The sequence below is a fragment of the Bison bison genome, unplaced genomic scaffold, assembly GCF_000754665.1.
Source record: "Bison bison bison isolate TAMUID 2011002044 unplaced genomic scaffold, Bison_UMD1.0 scf7180017863702, whole genome shotgun sequence".
NCBI classification, from domain to species: domain Eukaryota; kingdom Metazoa; phylum Chordata; class Mammalia; order Artiodactyla; family Bovidae; genus Bison; species Bison bison.
In genome coordinates this window covers 3,232,398-3,248,662 of record NW_011494274.1, presented here as the reverse complement: position 1 = coordinate 3,248,662, position 16,265 = coordinate 3,232,398, and the positions used below count along the sequence as shown (strand labels likewise).

At 40.5% G+C, this 16,265-nt stretch overlaps 1 protein-coding gene across 1 annotated transcript in view; it reads left to right on the top strand.

Annotated features, from left to right (window-relative positions):
• Positions 1 to 16,265, top strand: part of NDUFAF6 (NADH dehydrogenase (ubiquinone) complex I, assembly factor 6) — a 35,875-nt gene that overhangs the window by 132 nt on the left and 19,478 nt on the right. Inside the window, exons 2-3 of the mRNA XM_010833527.1 lie at positions 7 to 138; positions 7,239 to 7,338. Coding sequence (XP_010831829.1) covers positions 7 to 138; positions 7,239 to 7,338 — 232 coding nt within the window. The remainder of the gene's footprint in view (positions 1 to 6; positions 139 to 7,238; positions 7,339 to 16,265) is intronic.

The window sequence follows — 16,265 nt, the reverse complement described above, 5'->3', positions numbered from 1 at the left end:
CCCGAGGCGCCGACCACCCCGGGGCCTGTGGGCGCGCGCACGGCGGCTTTCGGAGCCCGTGGCGTCCGGGAGGAGCGTGGCCGCGGGTAGTGGACTTGGCGCCTCGGGCACTGACCGCTACTGCTTGGAGCTGCTGCGGTGAGAGAGCCCGGCCTGCCCCGAGGTCGGGGAGCAAGGCCGGAAGGGACCCTCGTGGGCGCGGCGGGCCTCGAGGCCGACCTGCCTCTTGGCATTCCAACGCGTGTGCCCTGGGGTCATCCCTGGGTGTGTGGTGGGAGTGAAGCCACAGGAGCTTTCACATCGGTCCCAAAATTGTGGCAAAATTCCTTCGTCTGTCATGTTGCTTGAGTCTTAACGTTAAGCTTTTTACATGAGTGTTTTTTTTTTTAATGTGAAAGATGACTAGTAATTAATTTTAAGTAAGCAGTGGCTAACTTTGAGTTCTTCTTGTGTGTCAGTCAGGCATTATGCAAAATATTAGTTTACAAGTAATTTATGTAATCTTCGCCACAAAGTATGACGGACAGTTGTACACTCCGAGTTTTATGAATTAAAACATTTAGAACAATGTCTGGCTCAAAGCAGGGGCACAGTGAGTACAGTATAAACGGTATTATCTTATCTAGCAGATATGGAAACAGATTTAGAGAGAATTCAGGGGATTTACCCGAGTTCAGTGGAATCTAAGCCTCATAAAGTCAGAGGCTTAATGACGATTTTGTTCAGGTAACACGTGAAAAGCACAGAGGAGTGAATTGGATGTTTCAGGTTACCTGATACATCTCGGCAGGGGCCTGTCTTGGATTCCAGGTCTGACTTCAGGGATGAATGGTTTAAAATACACCGCTCCCCTCCCCGACTCTGCTGCCTTTGATTAATAAAAGCGGCAGAAGGTCTCAAAATATCTGGTCTCAAGGGCTTCTGAGAAGTGCTAGAGTAGTTAACCACCCTGGATTTGATTGGGCTAGTAAATCCCAATTTTTTGGAATTCCGTTATGGCAAAATGTAGTATAATGACAGAATTCCCATGCATTTCAGTGTTTTGTTTTTAATGCTTTTAAAAATAGTGTACCTATCCCCCCTTGTTTACTTGTTGATTACTTTTGGAGAAACAAGGTAGCATTAGTGGAAATCAGGGCATTAAAAATTGTAAAAGCCAAAAAAGTTATATTCATTTTTATATAGTTTAAAATTACCACTTTTTGATAATAAACAGTTTAGGTTACCAAAATGTATACCATCCACAGTCACTTGTTCAGTGCGGTTTTTCTTTGACACCAGTAGTGTCCTCTGACTTTCCTATCCAGGGTTGAGTCGCTCTTACAGATTTCTTTTATGTTCTTCTAGTAATAGTCTGTAGATATCACATAACAGCTTTTCTCAAATATATATTTACAAATGGGGAGACACTTAATCTGTCCATATTGGTAATTAAGTGGAATGGAGGCTGTTGACTCTAGTGATTTAAAGCAGGCAAACCTTATCTGAGTTTATTAATGCTAGTTGTGTCATTTGGGAGAGTTAACTAAGATTCACCTATTTCCTCATTTGTAGATTTATACTTTTGGAGAAGGCAATGGCAACCCACTCCAGTACTCTTGCCTGGGAAATCCCATGGAGAGAGGGGCCTGGTAGGCTGCAGTCCATGAGGTCGCTAGGAGTCAGACACGACTGAGCGACCTCACTTTCACTTTTCACTTTCATGCATTGGAAAAGGAAATGGCAACCCACTCCCGTGTTCTTGCCTGGAGAATCCTAGGGACGGGGGAGCCTGGTGGGCTGCCGTCTATGGGGTCACACAGAGTCGGACACGACTGAAGTGACTTAGCAGCAGATTTATACTTCCACTTTATAAGGTGGTTGTGAGGATTAAATTGCATGATGGGTGTAAAAATTCAGGCACATAATGACACTTGAACAGAGAACTAGAAGTTTAAAACAAACTGAAACTTGGACAGAAGATAACTTTTAGCTTCTTATTGTCCATTAATCTCTGCAAGATTTGGACTCTGAAATTGTGTGTGCAGGATTGTTTTGGACATGTGTCTTATGCAAAGCTTCCAAATATCAGAAGAGATACCGTATAACTTCAGGTTAGCCCACCGGGGTTCTTCTAGGAATCAAGATTCTTGGGAAAGTTTCAAACCTAATTTATTATATGTAGGCCTCTTGGGGTCTGGTTTTGAGAAACAGTTCTTTAGGCCTTGCCTGTGTGTTAAGTCAATTCAGTCCTGTCTGACTCTTTTGTGACCCTTTGGACTGTAGCCCGCCAGGCTTCTCTGATGGTGGGATTCTCCAGGCAAGAATACTCATGTGGGTTGCCATGCCCTCCTCCAGGGGATCTTCCTGACCCAGGGATGGAACCTGCATCTTTTGTCTTCTGCATTGGCAGGCGTGTTCTTTACCACTAGCGCCACCTGGGAAGCCTCTAGACCTGGGAATTAATGCTCTAATAAGATGAGGTTGCTACTGGTGGTATCTGGAAGTGCTCCAGCCTCACTGAGGAACCACTTCTTCCTTTGTGCTTCAGCTGCACAGGTCATTGGAATTAGCATAGCAGTCTTAGCACTAGATATGCTTATTTCTCATATGTCTGTCTCTCCCTGCTAGATGAAGTCTGTACCATCTTCAGTGTCTAGCACAGTGCTTGGCACGTTGTAGGCACTGAATGAATGTTTGAATGAATAAATGAAAAGTTATTGACTGTGTTGCTGTATAAAGCTATCACAGTACAGGATTTCTCACTATCTGTTACAGTTCTGAGGTAACTGGACCTTGGTTTGCCACTTAAAGGATATCCTTGTATACTAGTAATCTATGTTTATAACAATGATCCTGATTGGTGAAGAAATGGGTCAGTAGTCAGTGTATTCTATCTAATGTGAAGAAGTGGGTAATATTGTTTAGAAAAATTTCCAACCAAAATATTTTAAAAAAGTTATTAACAGGGCAAATCCTTAGCTGTGTAGAATATCTTTATTTCCCAAGGACTGTTATAGTTCTGTCATCCTTTTATTTTTCATTTTCCTGTAAGAAGCTTGAAAATCCTTCACATATTGGTTATTTTTTAGGAGATATGAAACAGGTAGGTTATCAAGCTTCATTTTATAAGTTAGGAAATAGACATGACTGATATCATTTCTGTCAATAACTAGTTGAATGATGGAAATTAAGATTGTAGTTTTGATTCCTATTCAGTATTTTCTCACTGTTCCATATTAGCTTTCAGGTGTTTTAAACACTTTTGATGTTTACAGACTTTTTGTAATAAAATTTGAAAATATTTACATCTATCTGTATTTAAAAGTGTGAGCTATAAAGCTGTTTTGCCCAGACCCTCCATATTATAGCTGAAACTGCAACTGGTGGGGTTTTTCAGTAGAGCTGTCTTGTGATCGCTAGGTTGCTACAATTCATGCCCTCTCCCTTTAGTCTATGTGGAAGTTGAGCGGGGATTGTGAAGTTTAAGTTCTCTGTTAGCCACACAGCAAAATGTGAACCAGTTGAAAAGTGGGAGTAGTCCGAGTTTCAGAACCTAAACTCCGTGGAATGAGGTTGGACCCATTTAATGTTGAGTATTGTTTTTATAGGAAGTACTGTTACAGTCAGGTTCCAGGTAATTACAATGAAAGCAGCTTTGTCAGTAGGCAGTCTAGTACTTTAGACTTACATCATCCTAGAATGAGTATAGTAAGGACTATATTTTTTTTAACTTTTCAGTTTAAAGTAATTTCAAATTCACATAAAAATTACAGAAACAGCACACAGAGCTCCAATACACTCTTCACTGCAGTTCTCTCATTGTTGACATTCTGAACCACTTGAGAATAAGATGTAGATGACCTATTATCTCCTTTATTAGTTATTGGTGTGTATTTCTTAATACACAAGGATTCTTTCCCTTATTGTTATTGTACAGCCATCAAAATCAAGATATTAAAATTGATTCAATATTACCATCTAATCCAGACTCTGTTCAACTTTTGCTAGTTATTCTGTTATGACTTTCATGCATCCAGGATTATGTGCTACATTTAGTTGTCAAAAGTCTTTAGTCTTCTCTAATCTGGAACAGTTTTTCATCTTCCATGAACTTAATTTTTTTTTTTTTTTAAGGAGAATCGGCTGGGTTCTCTCAATTTGGGTTTATACAGTTTTTGCAAGAATATTGCAGAACTCACTCTGTGGTTTTCTCCATATCTTATCAGGAAGCACAGCATGTTGATTTATCCTATTACTGTGGGGTGAACTTTCTGTTACTTGGTTGAGAGGGTGTCTTTCAAGGTTTCTGCCTTTTAAATTTAATTACTTGGTTGAGAGGGTGTCTTTCAAGGTTTCTGCCTTTTAAATTTAATTAATAAAAAAGTTAGTAAGTAATACTTATTTGGTGAGTAGCTACTTTCAGTTCAGTTCAGTTGCTCAGTCATGTCTGACTCCCCACGACCCCATGAATTGCAGCACGCCAGGCCTCCCTGTCCATCACCAACTCCCGGAGTTCACCCAAACTCATGTGCATCGAGTCGGTAATACCATCCAGCCATCTCATCCTCTGTCGTCCCCTTCTCCTCCTGCCCCCAATCCCTCCCAGCATCAGAGTCTTTTCCAGTGAGTCAGCTCTTTGCATGAGGTGGCCAAAGTATTGGAGCTTCAGCTTTAGCATCATTCCTTCCAAAGAACACCCAGAACTGATCTCCTTTAGAAGGGACTGGTTGGATCTCCTTACAGTCCAAGGGACTCTCAAGAGTCTTCTCCAACACCACAGTTCAAAAGCATCAATTCTTTGGCGCTCAGCTTTCTTCACAGTCCAACTCTCACATCCATACATGACTACTGGAAAAACCATAGCCTTGACAAGATGGACCTTTGTTGGCAAAGTAATGTCTCTGCTTTTGAATGTGCTATCTAGGTTGGTCATAACTTTCCTTCCAAGGAGTAAGCATCTTTTAATTTCATGGCTGCAGTCACCATCTGCAGTGATTTTGGAGCCCCCAAAATTAAAGTCTGACACTGTTTCCCCATCTATTTGCCATGAAGTGATGGGACCAGATGCCATGATCTTCGTTTTCTGAATGTTGAGCTTTAAGCCAACTTTTTCACTCTCCTTTTTCACTTTCATCAAGAGGCTTCTCAGTTCTTCACTTTCTGTCATAAGGGTGGTGTCATCTGCATATCTGAGGTTATTGATATTTCTCCTAGCAATATTGATTCCAGCTTGTGCTTCTTCCAGCCTAGCGTTTCTCATGATAGACTCTGCATATAAGTTAAATAAGCAGGGTGACAATATACAGCCTTGAAGTACTCCTTTTCCTATTTGGAACCAGTCTGTTATTCCATGTCCAGTTCTAACTGTTGCTTCCTGACCTGCATATAGGTTTCTCAAAGAGGTAGGTCAGGTGGTCTGGTATGCCCATCTCTTTCAGAATTTTCCACAGTTTATTGTGATCCACACAGTCAAAGGCTTTGGCATAGTCAGTAAAGCAGAAATAGATGTTTTTCTGGAACTCCTTTGCTTTTTCCATGATCCAGCGGATGTTGGCAATTTGATCTCTAGTTCCTTTGCTTTTCTAAAACCAGCTTGAACATCTGGAAGTTCATGGTTCACGTATTTTTGAAGCCTGGCTTGGAGAATTTTGAGCATTACTTTACTAGCGTGTGAGATGAGTGCAATTGTGTGGTAGTTTGAGCATTCTTTGGCATTGCCTTTCTTTGGGATTGGAATGAAAACTGACCTTTTCCAGTCCTGTGGCCACTGCTGAGTTTTCCAAATTTGCTGGCATATTGAGTGCAGCACTTTCACAGCATCATCTTTTAGGATTTGAAAGTGCTCAACTGGAATTCCATCACCTCCACTAGCTTTGTTCGTAGTGATGCTTTCTAAGGCCCACTTAACTTCACATTCCAGGATGTTGGCTCTAGGTGAGTGATCACACCATCGTGGTTATCTTGGTCATGAAGATCTTTTTCGTACAGTTCTGTGTATTCTTGCCACCTCTTCTTAATATCTTCTGCTTCTGTTACGTCCATACCATTTCTGTCCTTTATCGAGCCCATCTTTGCATGAAATGTTCCCTTGGTAGCTCTAATTTTCTTGAAGAGATCCCTAGTCTTTCCCATTCTGTTGTTTTCCTCTATTTCTTTGCATTGATCACTGAGGAAGGCTTTCTTATCTCTTCTTGCTATTCTTTGGAACTCTGCATTCAGATGCTTATATCTTTCCTTTTCTCCTTTGCTTTTAGCTTCTCTTCTCTTCACAGTCATACTTTAATACTATGTAAATATCCTTTTCCTGTCAAACTTTCACTTGTTTAACATTTTCGGACACTGATATTTGTCTGAATCAGTGGTTACCTTGGTAGTTAAGAGCTCTCAAATGGTGATGTTAAAAAATTCAGTCGTGTCTTCTAGATTTCTCAGTTTCCATGTACTGGTTGTCACGTTCTTCCTTCTCTTTGTGTTTGTTTACTCATTCATGTGTGTTGGTCTGGGCTCATGGAGTCCTGTTGCAGTCTTTACTCTCAGTGTTTTTTTGGTGTCTGAATGGTGCCCCACTCGGCCAGTGAGAACTTCATCAAGCCACTTTCTTTGGCCTCTGACAGGGCCCTCCATTCTTTGAATGGTTGTTCACTTTCTACTCAAGAAGATGCTCCAGGCTTATCTTGTATTTTCCGTGCACCAGTCCTGGAGTCACTCATTGCTTCAAGGAGCCTACGTTTCTTGCAGTGGAGAGATCAAGGTCTAGGTGTCAGTTTTGGGGTGGAGGGGCGGATGTCATTGTTTCTAGGCTTTCTCAACAGATGCCGTAGGGACCGCGAGTGAGTGTGTGTGCATACACGTGGGCGCACTCTCCCCGACGGCGCCCCGTGCTGTTCTCTGTCTTTATGTCTTACCTGTATATAAATGTGTGTGTATTCATACCAGGACTTATTGGAACTGTTTTCTAGATTTCTATATCTGTAGCTCATTTGAATTCTTATTACTAAAACCAAAGTGATTCTGAAATAGTTAAAATTATATATATTACATGTCAAAATAAATTAATAGAGATTGATTATTTTAACTGCTCTGAAATTGGAGACAGATACATTTTTTTTTGTAATTGTAGAGAAACAGATATAAAATATAGGAAACTTAAGGCCCATTTTGAATTGAAGCCATGTTTCTAGTTCATTTTGGTCAGTATTTTTTGTGTGCAACTTGGAAAGTGCAAAATAATTACCTTTTTCTGCTTTTTGTTACAGGAAACGAGATTATGAAGGCTATTTATGTTCCCTTTTACTCCCTGCCGAATCCAGAAGCTCTGCTTTTGCACTGAGAGCCTTCAATGTGGAACTGGCTCAGGCTGGTATTAAAATACCTTATAAATTATTTGCAAAAAATTATGATATAATGTGTTTAATGCTGAATAATAAAGAACGATAGTTGTAACTTATATGTTGGACATGCTTAAGGTCTCTGCTGGGGACTTCTTTCTCCTGCTTAACAATTCAATTCCAAAAATAAAGGTAGCTAATGAACTTAATTTAATGTTTCTGGAAAGACCATCCTGGAATTTCTTTTTCTAAGGATATTTTAAACTATGCAAGTAACATTGCACTTTTGTCTATTAATTGAATAGGTTAATCAGAGTATTACTGCTTATTCTCTACAATATTTGCATAATTTGCATGAATATAACAGTTCTTCAGAGCACTTTTTGAAATGAGTTTTTAACTTTAAAGGGAAATGGAAATTGAAGTAATTATAGCAAACCCAAATCTTATATCATACTAACTCTTGTCTGAAGAATAACAAAGGAAGGAGAGAGTCTTCCTTTTATTAGAATGGAAAGAATGTGTGCTGAGGTATAAGATAAATTGAAATGGAGAGTGTCATTGAGGGAGTTGAGATAGAATGGCCTTAATTTTCTCAGTAAATTAAATGGAGAGATCAGATATTGAGAGTGAGGGAGCGTGGGAGGGTTGGGGGTCTTGAAGAGTGTGGCCAGTTTTGATGCAGCCTCTGGTGAATACGATAGGAGGTGAGCTAGGAGCAAACGGGAGGCTGTGATTGTAGCACTGAGGCCTGACGAAGCTTAGACTTGATGAATCTGCAGAGTAATTGAGTCCAGCTGTTTGTCCTTGGTGTATTTCTAGAAGTCATGGTTCTGTATTTTTTCACTTTTTCCTTTTTCAGGTATAAACTATACTTCAGCATCTTAAGTCAGTCACAGTTTAAAAATAAATAATCTCCATTGTGATCTTCCATTATAACTTTAAAATAATAAAAAATTCCATTTTTAATAGATAAATCCTCCATATTTTCCCTAATTGTCTGTCATCTTATAAGAGTGTCTTGCTGCATTTGTTTTTTAATTGAATGAATTCAATTATGCAGGCATTTTTGCTCCTGCACTCCAGGCAGTGTGCCCCTGGTTGCCCCTTGGTCCTGTGGTCCCTTCACAAGACTTCCATCTCCCAGCAGCTGTCTTCCTTACTGTTTGTTTTTGCACACACAGACTTGTTCATTCATTCATTCAACAGATATTGCCCAAAATATGCTAGGCACTATTTTAGGTACTGGGTTATATAGCACTGAGTAAAACATGCAAAGTCCTTGCACTCAAGGAGCAAATAAATTCTGTATAGAAAAGTTAAGGAGGTTAGGGAAGGTTTGGTGTAGCAGGGGTTTCCATAAGAAAAAACCTCACTAATGTAGCATTTGAGCAAAGATTTGAAGGAGGCAAAGGAGTGTGAAATATGTGGCTGAATAATATTCCAGACAAAAGGAGCAGCAAATACAAAAGTCCTGAGGTATGTGTGCCGAACACATTCAAAGGAAAGAAGGCCAGGGTGACACAGCAGAGAGGGAGGGATAGTTTGGGAGATTAGGTTAGAGGCATCTGGGCCAGAAAGGTAAGGTGTTGGAGACCACTGCAGCCACTTTGGCATTTACTCTGAGTGAGACGGGAAACCGCTGGAGGATTCTGAGCAAAGAAAGAGACCATCTCTTGGTCATGTTTTAAAAGGATTACCCTTTAAAAATTTTTTTTAGTAAAATACAGTTGGTTTATAATATTATATTAGTTTCAAGTGTTCAACATAGTGATTTGATATTTTTATAGGTCATACTCCATTTAACATTATCATAAAGTATTGGTTATATTCCCTGTGTTGTATAGTATATCCTTGTATCTTACTTACTTTAGACATGGTAGTTTGTAGTTCTTACTCCCCTATCGCTATGTTGCTCCTCCCCTCATCCCTCTCCCCACTAGTAACCTCTGCTTTATTCTCTATATATGTGAGTCTGTTTCTCTTCTTTTCTTGTTGTTATGTTTATTCATTTGTGTTAACTTTTAGACTCTACATGTAAGTGATAACATACAGTATTTGCCTTTCTCTAATTTATTTCACTAAGCATCATATCCTATGGGCCTTTCTTGTTGCAAATGGCAAAATTTTATTCTTTTTTATGGCTGAGTAATATTTCATCGTGTGTGTGTGTGTGTGTGTGTGTGTGTAAACCATATTTTCTCTGTCCATTTATCTGTTGATGGTCACTTAGGTTGCTTCCATATCTTGATTATTGTAAATAATGCTGCTATGAACACTGGGTGCATATATCTTTTCAAATTAGTGGTTTTGATTTATTTGGATTTATTATATTGGTGCAGAAGTAATTGTAATTTTGCATTGTTGAACTTTGTTCTTTGATACTGGAATACACTCTTAAGTGTGGTTATGTTATACATCATTTTAATGCACATTTATCACTTTATTTTTTTTTTTTTTGCTAATTATTACTTGCTATTTATTTTATATTGATTTCAAACTAGGGAAATGATGTTAGACAAAAAGCAAATTTGAGCAATTTTCTTATTTGAGTTCAAAATGGGTTGTAAAGCAGCAGAGACAATTTGCAACATCAACAATGCATTTGCCCCGAACTGATAATATACAGTGTAGTGATGGTTCAAAAAGTTTTGCAAAGGAGACAGGAACCTTGAAGATGAGGAGCACAGTGGCCAGCCAGCAGAAGTTGACAACTACCAACTGAGAGGATCACTGAAGCTGATCTTTTTATAGCTATACGAGAAATTGCTGAAGAACTCAACATCAACCGTTCTGTGGATGTTGGCATTTGAAGCAAACTGGAAAGGTGGAAAAGTTCAATAAGTGTATGCCACATGCTGCTGCTGCTGCTAAGTCGCTTCAGTCGTGTCCAACTCTGTGTGACCCCATAGACGGCAGCCCACCAGGCTCCCCTGTCCCTGGGATTCTCCAGGCAAGAACACTGGAGTGGGTTGCCATTTCCTTCTCCAATGCATGAAAGGGAAAAGTGAAAGTGAAGTCGCTCAGTTGAGTCCGCTCTAGAGACCCCATGGACTGCAGCCTACCAGGCTCCTCCATCCATGGGGTTTTCTAGGCAAAAGTACTGGAGTGGGGTGGCATTGCCTTCTCCACATGAGCTGCCTTCAAATCCAAAATTGTTTTTTTAAAGTGTCCTCTTATTCTGTACAAGAAACCATTTCTCAACTGGATTGTGACACGCAATGAAAAGTGGATTTTATACGACAGCTGGCTATGACCAGCTCAGTGGTTGCACCAACAGTATTTGTGGTCTTTTTGATGATAACCATTCTGCAGATGTGAAGTGATACCTCCCTGGTGCTTAGTGATGTTTCAGCACCTTTTTGTGGACCTCTTGGCCATCTGTATATCTTTTTGGTAAAGTGTCTATTTGGGTCTTTTGTTTGTTCTTTTGATATCAAGTTGTATGAACTGCTTTTGAATTTTGGCTATTAACCCCTCAAAGGATTTTCATTTGCAAATATTTTCTCCCGTTCAGTAGGTGGTGCAAATGTAATTATTGATAGGTGTGTACTACTGGACTTCCTGACTTTATTACTTGTTTTCCAGTTGTTTTTGTAGTTTTTCTCTGTTCATTTCTTCATTTTGTTTCTTCCATTGTGGTTGTGTAATTGTCTTTTTACACTATGTTTGGGTTGCTTTCTTACTGGTTTTTGTGTATCGTAGGTTTTTATTTTGTGGTTGCCACGAGATTTGTGTATGTTTTATATGGTAATTATATCTACTGGACTTAAACTAGTCTTTTAAGTTCAAATACATTCTAGACAATTTTTACTTCACCCCTCATATTTTTATGTTTTTGTTATTAAACTTTTCATCTGCATGGCTGTCTCTTTACCGTTTATTGTCGTTATGGTTGCTTTTACAATTTTTTAAAAAATCTTCATACCAGCTTATTTAAAGTGGTCGATACACCTTCTTTACTGTAAGATTTGTCTTTACTACTGGGATTTTTTTTTTTCCTCTATGAATTCTTGCTTCTTATAATCTTTTGTTTTCCACTTGAAAAAGACCCTTGATACTTCTTATAAGGTTGCTTTAGTACTGGTAAACTCAATTTTTGCTCGTCTGAGAAGTTCTTTATCTCCTTTAGTTCTGAAAGATAACGTTTCTGGGTAGAGTATCCTAGGCTGTAGGTTTTTTCCTTTTAGCTGTTTAAATATATCATGCCACTCCCTTCTGGCTTTCATAGCTTCTGCAGAAAATATCAGCTGATAGATAGCCTTACAGGGATTCCCCTGTGTTTGACTCTCTGTTTTTCTCTTGCTGCCTTTAAATTCTCTTTAACTTTTGCCATTTTAATTATAATGTGTTTTGGTGTGGGTCTCATTGGGTTCATCTTGTTTGGGGCTCTTTGTGCTTCCTATAGAAATCTGTCTCCTTCTTCAACTTCAAAAAGTTTTCAGCCATAATTTTATCAAATACATTTTCTACTCTTTTCTCACCCTCTTCTCCTGGGATCCGTATAAAGTGAGTGCTAGTACACTTGATGTTGTCTTAGAGGTCCCTTAAACTATGCTCGTTTTTAAAATTTTGTTTTCTTTTTGCTCTTCTGATGGGTGATTTCCATTTCCCGCCCCCGCCCGTCACGCTAGTCTGCTGTGCATTCCTTCCTGTGCACTTTTCATTTCTTTAATTGTATTCTTCAGCTCTGACTGGTTCTTTTTAATATTTTCTGTTTCCTTGTTTAAATTCTTAGTGTGTTCATGGATTCTTTTTGCAAATTTAGTTAGCATTCCTTTTACTGTTACTGTGAAACTCTATGGGGTAAATTATTTATCTCTGTATCACCAGGGGTTTTTCTCAGTTTTTTCCCCTTATTCTTTCACTTGAAATATATTGTCTTTTCATTTTGTATAACTTTGTATGAAATTAGGTAGAATGGTTACCTGTCCCAATCTTGAAGGGGCGTCCTTTTGTGGGGCTGTCCCTACGCAGTCTGTTTGTGCCCAGTTATTTTGGTGGGAGAGCTGGATCTGAAGTGAGCGTAGGTCACGTCTTCTCTTGGGGTGTGCTGGCAGCTACCACTGTGGTGGGAGGTAGGGCTAAAGATGAAGGGGCTATAGCTAAGCCAGGTGTGAGCTGGGGCTTTTCCTGGGCTCCTCCAGTGGCGGTCATCCCCTTGTCTGGGTGCGATCAGAGCTCAGGGTCCTAGACACAAGCTCTAAGGGTTGGCCTGAGCTCTCAGTGTGTGCACTCCTCTGGCAGGGCACCTCAGCCCTACTGGAGAGCCAGAGGGGCTCCAGCAGGCAGCTGGGTGGGCTGGGGTGCATGCGGGAACAGTCCCGGAAGCCACGCAGAGCCCCGGGCAGTTTTCAGCCTGCAGCGTGTCGTGCGTGCTGGCTCGGGTCCAGGCTGGCTTCCTTTTCTCTGAGTGTGTGCACACTCCTTGGCAGTGATAGCCTTTGTCTTAGTGGAGAGCAGTGCTGGACAAGAGGGGCTGGAGCAGGCATCTGGTCAGAGCTGCAGGCACTTTTCCGTCTGCAGCCTTGATGCAAATCCTGGGAGTAAGTAAGCTTGTGCACAGTCTCTGCTTCTCACAGCACTCCAGTAAGTCCCACTGGTTTTCACACTAGCGAAGGGTAATTGTCTTCCCAGGGTGGATCCCTGAGCCTGTGTGTGATATTCCGCTCCTCCTGTGTCCCCTGCTAAGGGCCTAGGTCCCAACCTCATATGTGTCCCTCCCATTCTGCCCACTCCATTGGTTGTAGAAGAGCCTCTCTTTGCCAGTTTCCAGGTTGTTTTCAGCGATGTAGATGTATTTTTGATGTGTTCACTGGGGGAGAAGTGAGCTCAGTGTCCTCCTGAAATGATTAGTCTTTTAAAAAAGTTTTTTTAACTTATTTTTTCTTCTCCATTATGTTTTTTATAGGGTATTGAATATAGTTCCCTGTGCTATACGACAGGACCTTGTTGTCTGTCCATCCGATACGCTTGCATCTGCTAGTCCCAGATTCCCAATCCATCCTTCCCCCTTGGCAACTGCAGGTCTGTTTTCTGTGTGTACCTGTTTCAGTTTTGTAGATAAGTTTATTTGTGTTGTATTTTAGATTCCACAAATAAGTGGTGTCACATGGTATTTTCTTTGTTTTTCTGATTTCACTTAATCTGATAATCTCTAGGTTCATCCATATTGCTGCATGTGACATTATTTCATTCTTTTTTATGTCTGAGTACATCAAAGCTGTATATTGTCACCCTGCTTGTTTAACTTATATGCAGAGTACATCATGAGAAATGCTGGGCTGGAAGAAGCACAAGCTGGAATCAAGATTGACGGGAGAAATATCAATAACCTCACATATGCAGATGACACCACCCTTATGGCAGAAAGTGAAGAACTAAAAAGCCTCTTGATGAAAGAGGAGAGTGAAAAAGTTGGCTTAAAACTCAACATTCAGAAAACGAAGATCATGGCATCTGGTCCCATCATTTCATGGGAAATAGATGGGGAAACAGTGGAAACAGTGTCAGACTTTATTTTTTTGAGCTCCAAAATCAGTGCAGATGGTGACTGCAGCCATGAAATTAAAAGACGCTTACTCCTTGGAAGAAAAGTTATGACCAACCTAGATAGCATATTGAAAAGCAGAGACAGTACTTTGCCAACAAAGGTCTGTCTAGTCAAGGCTATGGTTTTTCCTATGGTCATGTATGGATGTGAGAGTTGGACTGTGAAGAAGGCTGAGCGCCAAAGAATTGATGCTTTTGAACTGTGGTGTTGGAGAAGACTCTTGAGAGTCCCTTGGACTGCAAGTAGATCCAACCAGTCCATTCTGAAGGAGATCAGCCCTGGGATTTCTTTGGAAGGACTGATGCTAAAGCTGAAACTCCAGTACTTTGGCCACCTCATGCGAAGAGTTGACTCATTGGAAAAGACCCTGATGCTGGGAGGGATTGGGGGCAGGAGGAGAAGGGGACAACAGAGGATGAGATGGCTGGATGGCATCTGACTTGATGGACGTGAGTCTGAGTGAACTCCGGGAGTTGGTGATGGACAGGGAGGCCTGGAGTGCTGCGATTCATGGGGTCGCAGAGATTTGGACACGACTGAGCGACTGAACTGAACTGAACATTCCATTGTATGTATGTGCCCACATCTTTAAAGGATTACTCTTGATGCTGTATTTAGAATAGACCATATGCCATGGGATCTGAACACTAAACATTGAGAGAGACCCACCCAGCACCAAGACCATTAAAAAAATTTTTTTTTTATTTGGAAATACTTTCATGCGCACAGGAGTAAGAATAGTACGAAGAATACCGATATGCCCTTTTGTTAATATTTGGCCCCATTTGCTCTATGAAGTTGTTCTCCTTCTCTCTGTCTTCCTTCCTTTCTCTCCCTCTCTTTTTCTCTCTCTGTATACACACACATGTATATGTACACACATTAATGCACTGTGTTTCTTTTTATGAATCATTTTACTGTAACTTGACTACACCATGCCCCTTTACTCATAAACTTGAGCGATATTTCATTAGCACAAGAATATTCTCTTTCATAACACTTACCAGTTTGAGTAAATTTGAGACAGATACACTAGTTTTATTTAATCTACCTTCTGGTTTCCAGTTTTGTTGAACGATTGAATGATGTTTTTTATGGCATCTTTAAACCCTTCTGTACAGAATCCAAACTAAGATCACATATTACATTTAAGCTTTCATGTCTCTTTTGCCTCCTTTTATCTGGAGCATTTCCACAGCTTTTCTTTGTCTTCTATTAAACACTGACATTAAAAAAAACCATATTGTTCCTTTAAAAATCTTGAATATTTCTCATTTGGAGTTTTTGTCACAATTATATTATACATTTCTAATCTAATACTTAATGTCTTAATGGTGTATGTCCTTCTCAGGGAATCACAATGAGGCATGACATGGCTGTGTGCCTCTTATTTGTGATAGCAATTTTGGCCACTGGTCAAGATGTTAATATTTTTTTCCTGTTGAATGTGAGGAGACATTCTAAGACCATGGTCCTCATCAAAATTTACCTCATATACAGCCAATAGGTACATGAAAATGTGTTCAGCGTCACTTTGAGAGAAGTGCAAATCAGAACCACAGTGAGGCGTCACCGCACACCTATTAGAATAGCTGTCATCAAAAAGACAAGAAACAACAAATGCTGAGGCTGTGGAGTAAAGGGAACCCTTTGCACTGTTGGTGGGAGTGCAAATTGGTGCAGCTGCTATGGAAAATGGTATGAGATTCCTAAAAGATTAGAACTACTACAAAATCTAGTAATTCCATTTCTGGGTATTTAGCCAAAGGAAATGAAAACACTAATTTGAAAAAAATAGTTGCACCTCCTTGTTCATCACGGCATTATTACAGTAGCCGAGGTATGGAAGCCACCCAAGTGTCCGTTGGTGGATGACTGGATAAAGATGTGGTTTATCGGGACTTCTCTCGTGGTACAGTGGATAAGAATCTGCAGTACAGGGGACACGGGTTCGATCCCTGGTCCAGGCAGATTCTCCATGCCGTGGGCAACTGAAGCCTATGTGCCACAGCTGTTGAGCCCATGAGCTGCAGCTCCTGAAGCCTGAGCGCCCTAGAGCCTGCCCATGGCAACCCCTGAGTCCACCTGCTGCATCTGCTGAAACCCGGCCACCTTGGAGCGTGTGCTCCACCACGGAAGCCACCGCAGTGAGAAGCCTGTGCACTGCACCAGAGAGTCACCCCAGCGCACTGCAACTCGGGAACGCCCGTGGGCAGCAACGAAGACCCAGTGCAGCCAAAAATATAAATATGTAAATATATTGTTAGAAAAGATGAGGTATATCTACACAATGAGTTATTACTTACCATAAAGAAGAAGGAAACCTTGCCATTTGTGACAACACAGATGGACCTTGAGGGCTTCATGTACGTGAAATGAGTTTGACAAAGACAAATACCATA